The sequence below is a fragment of the Monoraphidium neglectum genome (genome assembly GCF_000611645.1).
Source record: "Monoraphidium neglectum strain SAG 48.87 unplaced genomic scaffold scaffold02492, whole genome shotgun sequence".
Taxonomy (NCBI): Eukaryota; Viridiplantae; Chlorophyta; class Chlorophyceae; order Sphaeropleales; family Selenastraceae; genus Monoraphidium; species Monoraphidium neglectum.
This window is the reverse complement of record NW_014011136.1, coordinates 1-9047: the sequence shown is the minus strand read 5'-3', so window position 1 is coordinate 9047 and position 9047 is coordinate 1. Positions and strand designations below refer to the sequence as shown.

Below are 9047 nucleotides of genomic sequence, written 5' to 3'. Positions count from 1 at the left end.
TGCTGTATCAGCGCATCAACGTGCTGTCCTCGGTGGTCTCGCGCCTGCCGGGCCTGGACGCCGCCCTCCTGCCATCCGCCGCGGCGGGCGCTGCCGCCGCCGCGGCGGGCGCCGCGGCGAGCGCGGCAGTGGGTGCGGCGGGCGGCGGGGAGGGCGGGAAGCGGCAGCGGGCGGAGTCGGCGGGCGCAGGTGGCGCCGTCGCGCAGGGGCCGGCGCGGCCGGCGGCGGACAAGCCCGCGGTGGGGCCGCCGCGCGACGGGAAGCAGCGGCTGTCCGAGCTTGAGGCGTCAGAGGCGCGTGCGGCCAAGGAGACCCTGGGCGGTTGGCTTATGGAGAAGCAAGGCGGCCAGCAGCAGCAGCAGCAGGCGCAGGCGCAGGGGCAGGCGTACGCAGCGGCCGCGGGGGCGGACGGCGCGCGGGGGGCGGACGCGGCGGCGCGGCTGTCAGTGCTGCAGGCGTTCAGGGACCGAGCAAAGGTGCGGCGGCGCCAGCAAACCTTAGCCGCCACCGCTGCCGGGCCGCCTGCATGACTGATGTCTCATTTGCATATCGGCGCATCATGATCGCAGGGGATTGCGCCGGTGCTGCTGCGTCCGCATTGGCACAAATCATTCACATGCGCTGCCTCCTGCTGCCGCCGCAGGCAACCCCGGAGCCCGGGCCCCCGCCGCCCGCGTTCAGCGGACTGCCCGGCCTCCTGCGATTTGGTTCTCAACGGACCACCACGGCAGATTCCGAGCCTTTCCTCATAGGCACGCGCCCCGCGCGCGGAACAACAGACGCCAGCGAGGCGCTCGGTGATCTAGGGGCCGACGCCGGCGATGATCTGGGCGATCTGAAGATCGGAGTCCTCGGGTTTGAGGCCAGCAGGGCAGACTTGGGCGACCCGGCTTGGCCGAGCAGCGCTGGAGCTGGCACCCGCCGCCGCAACCGCACGCACGGGGCTCGCGGCGGCCAGGGCGGCAGCGGGGCCAGCAGCAGCAGGCATGGAGGCGGCGGGGACGACGCGGGGGGCGACAGCGACAGCACCGTCGCCGGCCGCATCGCCCAGCGGGCGCGCTTCCTGTTTGGGGGCTCCGCATCGCCCTCGATCGGGGGCTCTGAAGCCGGCTGCGCGGAGGGCGGCACTGGTGCAGGTGCCCTCCTTGCAGGAGAGGGGTCGCAGGGCGGCCTGGGGTACGCGGAGGCGGCGCCCTCCCTGCCAGCCGCAGGCACGCAGCAGGTGTGGCAGCCGCAGGAGCCGGCGCAAGACATGCAGCAACAGCAGCAGCAGCAGTGGCAGCCTGAGCAGCGACAGCAGTGGCAACAGCGGCGGCGCGACAGCAAGCGGCGGTCAGACGCCGGTGGGGGGGCCGACGGCGGCGGCGGCGCTGACAACCAGCGGAGGGCGGCCCTGGAGGCTCAAAATCACGTGTCATGCGAGGAGATCGTTGTTCAGTTTGAGGCGGCCCTCGCAGACCCCAAGACCCGCCGCGACCTCGCGCGGGCGCTCAGCCCGCAGAGGGCCCCCCTGCCTGTGCCCGCGCCCACGACGGGCGCGCCAGTGGCTCGCGATCCTTGCCACCGGCCGGGCCGGGGCGCTGCGGAGGGCGAGGGGGGCGGGGCTTGGGCGCCGCTGGTGCAAGGTGAGAGCCGACCCTCCCATGAGTGGCTGCTGCCGGCGTGCTTTGGTGACCCGACGCCCTGCGATGTGCTTTCCTGGCCTCCTGCTGCAAATGCAAATCCATGCGGCGTGAGCCGTTTCGTCACAACCCACCCCTGAATTGCAGGCGACAGCTACAGCATTATCAGTGCCGTGCTGCATAAGCGCCTCTCCGCCCAAGCCGCGGCCGCCGCGGCGGCCGCCGCCGCGCTGTCGCCGCCACACGGCGCAGCTGCAGGGCCGGCGTCGGCCCCGGCGCTGGCAGCGGCGTCGCCCGCGGCCGGCGTCGGCCCTGCGGCCGACCTGCCAGATGTGACCCGCCACCTGCTGCCTCCTGCCCCGACGCCGCAGCCCCTGAGGTCGCCGACGGAGGCGGCGCCTGTGCCCCAGCAGCAGCAGCAGCAGCAGCAGACTTTCCATGCTTGGCCTGACGCCGGGGACGGCCCCGGCGCCCGTGAGACAAGCGGTGGCGGGTCCGCAAGGAGCGGCGCGGCCGGCAGCGCCGCATTCTCTGCGGAGACGTCACGCCTCGCAACAATGGCCGGCCCCGCAGGCTTCGCCGCGCCCACTGCTGAGTCGTCCGTCGCCTCGGTCCAGGGGCCGCCAGGGCAGCTGTCCAGCCGCGCGAGCGCCGCCGGCGCGGCGGGGGCTGGCGAGCGCCCGCAGCGCCTGGAGGCACTGGAGGCGGAGGTGCACGCGCTGAGGGCGGCGCAACAGCTCGCGGCCGCGGGGGCGGCGGCGGCAGGGACTGGGGAGGAGCGGGACCGTCGGCCGAACGAGCCTGCAGCACGTGCGGGCTCTGGCACACAGCCGCAGTGGGGGCCGGAGCAGCAGCAGCGGCAGCAGCAGCAGCAGCAGCAACAGCAGCAACAGCAGCAACAGCAGCAGCAACAGCAGCAACAGCAGCAGCAGCAGCAGCAGCAGCAGCAGCAGGCGGCGCACACAGACCAACTGCTGGAGCTTCTGTGTGCCGCCCAGCACGCCGCGCACGGAGAGCAGGTGGGCCGCAAGGCGACGCCGACGGGGCCGTGCAGATGCTGGTGGCCATTGTTTGATGGTGCATCGTGTGCACGCATACGCTTGTGTGTACACACTGCATCGCTGCAATCCCCTGGGGTATCTGCTGCGCCGGCCTCATACGACGACACTTGTGCAGCAAAACGATTGCAAACAATTCGCCGTTGCACTCCTTTGACCGCAGGCCGAACTGTCGTCAGCGCTGGCGATGCAGCTGGCACGAGGCATAGAGGAGGGCGTGGCGCACCTGAAGGAGGCGCTGCCGCCGCTGATCCTGGGACACCTTAGCCCGCGGCAGCACGGCCTGCAGGCTCGCCCGCTGGAGAGCTCGGGAGCGGCGCGCCCATGCCGGCGGCGCGACGGCGACGCACGCGTGCTTGCGCGGCGGCGCCGCCAGGGGGCTGCTCGCCACCACCGCCACGCGGCCGGTGGCGGGGGCCACGACAGCAGCAGCACCAGCAGTAGCGGGGGATCGAGCCCATCAGACGCAGACGACGAGGCCGCAGCAAGCCTCCTGGAGTCGGCGGCGCGGCACGCGCAGCTGGTGGGCAGCGATACGGCTGGCTTGGGGTTCGGCCACAGCCACCGCCTGCCCGCACAAGGGCAGGCACAGGAGCATAGGGCGGGCACGATACAAGGATGGCAAGCCTTACGACAGCAGCAGCAGCAGCAGCAGCAGCAGCAGCAGCAGCAGCAGCAGCCGTCTTTGCAGCAGGAGCCATCGGCAGGCGGCAGCTCTCTCGCGGGCTCAATCCTTACGGTTTCCGAGGAGCAGGCGGCCAACGAGGTGATCTCGATCTGAGCTGCGGGGTTATTATCGATGGCAACACTGCACATGCAAGCACGTAGATCAGAAGTCAGGGCTACCATTGAAGTCGCCGGCAACGCCGCATCCCTCTGGCGCTTCAAATCAGCCCGTGCCGGCACCATCTGACTCCGCAACCACCCGCTTGTCAACCGTCGTCGCCCCCAGGTGGCTCGCCTCACCGCTGAGCTGTCGCAGCTGCGGGCGGCCGTCCAGCTTAAGCTGCTGCGCGTCGCAGCGCACGCGGCCCAGCTGGAGGGGGACCCAACCGGTCAGGAGCGCGTGCGGCTGGTGGGGCTAATCGCCAAGGCGGAGGTGCGTGAGGGGCCGGGGGCGGCCGGCGTCTTATGTCCGATGGCAGCCACGAGCGTTGGGCCTCTTGCCTTGCGCCCCGCAGCAGGCCGGCACACAGCAGTCTGTTCTTGGTCCGCATGGCGCCCAGGGAACACTGTCGGGAGAACTGCAGTTTCATCTTTTTTTTTTGAGCTGCCTGAACCCTAATTTTGCCACTTTGTAATCCGCCCCAGGCTGACCTGGCGGAGCGGCAGCTGGAGGGGCGCCTCCAGCAAGCCCAGGAGCGCCTCGCCCTCGCGCGCTGGATCGGCGCTCTTAAGGGGTCCCACGCCGCCGCGGCAGCAGCCGCCCCCGTCCCCGCCGCCGGCACGGCAGCGCCCGCTGCGGCGGCTGGCGCGCGCCCTGACGTCGACGTTGGCGCCGCCGCCGAAGCTCCTGCAGCCCGGCTCGCGTCGGGCGCTGGCGGCGGCGGCGTTGAGGTGGGCGACGGCTTTGCAGCCGCCAGCCTGCGGAATGGTGCTTGTGACGCTGCAGGTGCTGCAGGTGCTGCATTCCCGCCCCCAGAGAGAGCCGAGTCGCCGCCTCTGGCACGCGCCAACCCCGACGCGCCCGCGCCGGCGCAGCAAGGCGCCGACGGCGCGGCCGCGCCCGCGCTGCGGCCGCGGCGGCTGTCGCTGCAAGACAGCCTGGAGGAGCAGGAGGCGCGCGTGTTTGCGCTGCAGCGGCTGGTGGCGCAGCGCCAGCGCGACGCGCGCAAGGCTCAGCTGGCGGACCAAGAGAAGGAGCTGCTGCGCCAGCTGGCGCGGCTGGAGGGCGGAGGCAAGGCCGCAAAAGACGTGGAGAGGGTAGCTCCTACGCCGTCGCAGCAGCAGCAGCAGCACCAGCACCAGCAGCAGCAGCAGCAGCGTGATTGGTATGCCGAGGTTGAAGCGAAGCGCGTCATCAAGGCCGGTGATTGCGCCCTGCGGGAGGAGGCAGCCGCCGCGGCGGCGGTGGCGGCAGCGGACATGGCTGCGCTCGCGGCAATCGAGGCGCTCGGCCAGGTGGAGGGTCAACAGGAGGTCCTTGAGGCGCGCGATGAGGGGCGGCCAATCGCGGGGCGCGAGTGGGACTGGCGCCAGTGGCGCCAAGCGAGCGCTCAGCCCCTTGAGTCTCCGCACGCGGAGCGCCCGCCGCGTGCTGACGGCGTGCCACGCGCCGTCGCGGGTGCGCCCGCAACCGGCAGCGGCGGCGCGGGCAAGCCGCCGCGAGTGCCTGCGCCCGTGGCCGTGCCGCGGCGGCTGTCGGAGAGGAGCCGCCTGTGGGGGGAGATGGTTGCGGAGCTCGAGGAGCTCTTCAGGCGGCGCCGGGCTGCAGGCACGGCCGAGGAAGGTGCCGCGGCTGAACACGACATCGCCGGCGTCGCGCGGGCGGGCGAGGCGCACGCGGTGTTGGCGGGTGCGGTCGGCGGCGGCGCTCTGGACGACCTTGTGGCGCAAGCGGCGGCGGCGGCGAGCGCGCGCTTGCAGGCGCCCGGCGGCGAGCCTCGGGGCGGCGCAGAGGACTGGCGGGCGTGGCGGCGGCAGTGGCAGCAGCAGCACCAGGTTGCGGGCGGCGACGGCTCCGCAGCGCAGGCGGGGCTGGGCGGGGCGGACGGGCGAGCCTGGGCACAGCCGAAGGAGCAGCAGCCAAGCGCGGCGGAGGAGCAGGCAGCGGTGCGGCACCTTCGGCGAGAGCTGTCAGACCGGTCGCGGCTGTGGGGGCTCATGGTGCAGGAGATGCAGGAGTGGTTTGAGGCACGCGAGCGCCGCGGCCACTCCGCGGTCGAGGCCGCCGGCGCCGAGGCCGCCGGCCGGCTTGCGGAACCGCCGGCGCGCGCGGTTGCGGCACAGGAGTTGGCGGGACTGGAGCCACCTGCGGGCGGCCCTGTGCGTGCAAACGGTGCGGCTTCGGGCGACCTGCCAGTCTCTGCTCATGCCTTGGCCGTCCGGGCGGACGCAGCCGCGGCAGAGGCAGACGCAAGCGCGCCGCAAGCAGCCGCGGCGCCGCAGGCGCCAGCACCCGACGCCGCAGCGGCCGCAGCGCAGGCAGGCACAGCCGCAGTTGCCGCTGCGCCCGAGGCATCGGCCTTGCCGCCGTCGCAGGAGGCAAGCCGCGGCCCCGCGCATGGGGCGGCCGATGTTTTGCCCTCTGCTGCCGCATCTCCTGGGAGCGACGCAGCCCTCGACCTGCTTCTTGCCCAGGGCCAGCGAGCCCTCGCATGCGACGGCCCAGCGCCCTCCCCCATGCGCGAGGTGGCGGATGGGGAGGCAGTGCACTCCCGGGCGCGGACGGAGGGCGTGGAGACGCTGATGCCGGCGGCGGCGGCGGCAGCAGCGGCGGCCTGGGAGGTGCCAATAAAGATTGCGGGCACGCTGCAGCCTGCGAGCGATGCTGTGGAGTTCTGGGCGCCGCCAGAGCAAGCGGATGGGGAGGAGGAGGGGTCGGTGCAGGGGCAGATGGAGGATGAAGCAGAGGTGCTGCTGCAGCACCTTGCACCCCAGCAGCAGCAGGAGTGGCAGCAGCTGCAGATGCAGCAGCAGCAGCAGGAGCAGCAGCAGGAGGAGCTGTTGCGGCAGGAGCAGCAGCAGGAAGAGCCGCTACGGCAGCCGCAGCAGCAGCAGGAAGAGCTGCTGCGGCAGGAGCAGCAGCAGGAAGAGCTGTGGCAGCAGCAGCAGCAGCAGCAGCAGCAGCAGCAGCGAGAAGAGCTGCTGCGGCAGGAGCAGCAGCAGGAAGAGCTGCGGCAGCAGCAGCAGCAGGAGGAAAAGCTGCTGCGGCAGGAGCAGCAGCAGGAAGAGCTGCGGCAGCAGCAGCAGCAGCAGCAGCAGCAGCAGCAGCAGGAAGAGCCGCTGCAGCAAGAGCAGCAGCAGCAGGCCGCCGCCAGTGAGCCCAGTGTTCCCGAGGAGATCCTTGCGGCTGCAGCGTCCGAGGCCGGCGCGGTATCCGAGGAAGAGCTGCCGGCTGCCTCCTCGTCCCTGCAAACGCTGTCAGCTGCGTCAGTGTCGGCTCTGCCAGAAACAGCTGGGCCCCAGGCAGTAATAAACGGTGCCCACGCCTCTGCCGGCACGATTGGCATCCGCACCGCGCCCGTGTCTGCAGCGCAGTCGGTGGAGCCGTCATACACGGTGGACGGCTGGGAGGAGGAGGGTGATGGGTCGCATGCTGACCTGGCGCAGCTGCTGGCGGCCGTGGAGGTTGTGGCGGCGAGGGCGGCGGCTGATAAGGGCGAGGCGGAGCAGGCGCGGAATTCCTCGCGAGGGGGAAGGTGGCGCGAGCCTGCAGCTGGCCAAGCGCTGGCGCCTGAGGCTTCAAGGAGCCCTGCTGCAGCCGTGGAGGAGGGGTCATCGTTTGCTGTCGCGGTAGAGGAGGAGGACCAGCCGTGGGAGCAGCAGGAGGACGGTGATGAGCCAAGCTGGATACCTCAGCTGCTGCAGCAGCAGCAGCAGCAGCAGCAGCAGCAGCACAGAAAGTCTGAAGCAACAACTGCTTCCGCAGCGGCCGCGGCCTCGCTTTCTGAGACGGCGCCGTTGGTAAGGCGTGCTGGCAGCTGTGTTCCGGGCGCAGCAGCAGAGACGACGGCGTCAGAGGCAGAGAGCGGGAGCAAGGGGTGTGAGGGAACCGAGGGTCCGAAGCAGCAGCACGAAGCGCTGGCAGGCGGAGTGGCAAAGCACGATGCGGAATGCACAGCGACTGCCGGGGTCCCCCTTGTGCCGCCCCAGGCGGTAGCGCAGCAGGACCAGCAAGAGCACGAGGCAATCCTGCTGCCGCCTGCAGCAACAGCAGGCACCGCCGACGAGCCTCCGCTCCAGCTGCGCGCCCGGGAAGCTGCGGCGAAGGAGGCGGCGGCCCCTGCGGTGTTGCGACAACAGGGGCGTCTCGGCGGCGCTGTTGACCGCTTGGTGTCAGACACAATTCAGGCTGTCCTGGGGGAGGCAATCCAGCAGGCGTTTGAACTGTGCGACCGCCCCCAGCAGCAGCAGCAGCAGCGGCAGCAGCCCCTTGTGTTTGGAAGCATTGGTGACGACAGCGGCACCAGCACCAGCAGGAGCAGCAGCGCTGCGTCCAGCTGCGGCGTGCTGGAACGCAGCGCGCCAGCGGCGGGGGTGGCAAAGGTCGAGCCAGGTGCGGACGCCGACCTGTTTGCTGCCGTCAGCATAACTTCTTTTGACGCCGAAGATCTGCAGTCAGATCTGGAGGTGTGCGGCGCGCCCTCCACCGTCGCAACAGGAACGTTTGCTGGCCCAGTCAGTGATACATCGTCACGCCAGCAGCAGCAGCAGCAGCAGCCCGCCCAGCTGCCGCCAGGCGGCGTCACGGCGCCTGCGGTGGTCTCGGGGGGCTTTTCTCCAGACGCCGGAGAGCCAGCCGCGCCCTCCACGGCGCGGCAGCAGCCCGCGCTGCTCTCCAGGGGAATCGACCCGAACGGCCTCCCAGGGGACGAGTCAGCCAGCATCGGTGGCTTCCCCGGGGCAATGGTCACCCTGCGCCGAGGTGGCCTGGCTGCGTCCATGGCCGGCAGCGCCCTCGAGGGGGCCGAGGATGGCGCGGGCGGTGGCGACGAATGGCCGGGCCTGCCGCAGCAGCTGGAGGCGCCGCCGCCGGTGGAGCGGCAGCAGCCGCTAGAGCAGCAGGCGTCACCCACGCCCGCTGACGAGGACGACGAGTTTGACTGGGGCGAGCCAGTGATGTCAGACGGGCAGCAGTACGCCAACAGCGCTGCCACCGCCTCCGGCCCGCCCTCACCGCCGCCGTCCGGCCTTCCGGCCGGCCGCCGCACGCCGCCGCAGCCGCCCCCGCGCGTCGACGCGTCCCCCGCGCACGTGGAGGCGTACCTGTCCGCTGTCGCGGACGCCTGGCTGTCGGGCCACGGCGGCGCGCCCCCGCAGTGGCTGGCGGCCGGCAGCGAGCCGCTGAGCCTGGAAGGCTTCCTTGCCTTGGAGAGGTCGCTCGAGGACGCGCGGCGCGCGCAGCGGCCGGCACCGGGCGGCGGGAGCGCGGGGGGCGGGGCGGGCGCGGAAGGCGAGGGGGCGGCGCCCGCTGCGGACGAGGAGGACGACTCGCAGCACATCTTCCACAAGGCGCTCTATGATGCGGCGAATGAGGCGATCTGCCGCCTGTACGAGCAGATGGGGCGCCTGCAGGTGCGTTTTTGGAATCGTTGATGTGTGGTGGGCAGGGGAGGCGAGCGGGATTCTTGCCAATTCGAGTCCAGGCACGCCGAAATCCAGCGGGCCTTGTGACAGCTGGTTGGTGCGCAAGCCTGAATACGGA

At 71.7% G+C, this 9047-nt stretch overlaps 1 protein-coding gene across 1 annotated transcript; it reads left to right on the top strand.

Annotated features, from left to right (window-relative positions):
• Positions 1-329: 329 nt before the first annotated feature.
• MNEG_10866 (hypothetical protein) lies at positions 330-8938 on the top strand (the record flags this gene model as incomplete). The annotated part of the gene is made up of 6 exons (XM_014040662.1): positions 330-476; positions 644-1625; positions 1770-2641; positions 2844-3446; positions 3633-3779; positions 3992-8938. The coding sequence occupies 6 exons, from the start codon at positions 330-332 to the stop codon at positions 8936-8938; spliced, it is 7698 nt and encodes a 2565-aa protein (XP_013896116.1).
• Positions 8939-9047: the final 109 nt, after the last annotated feature.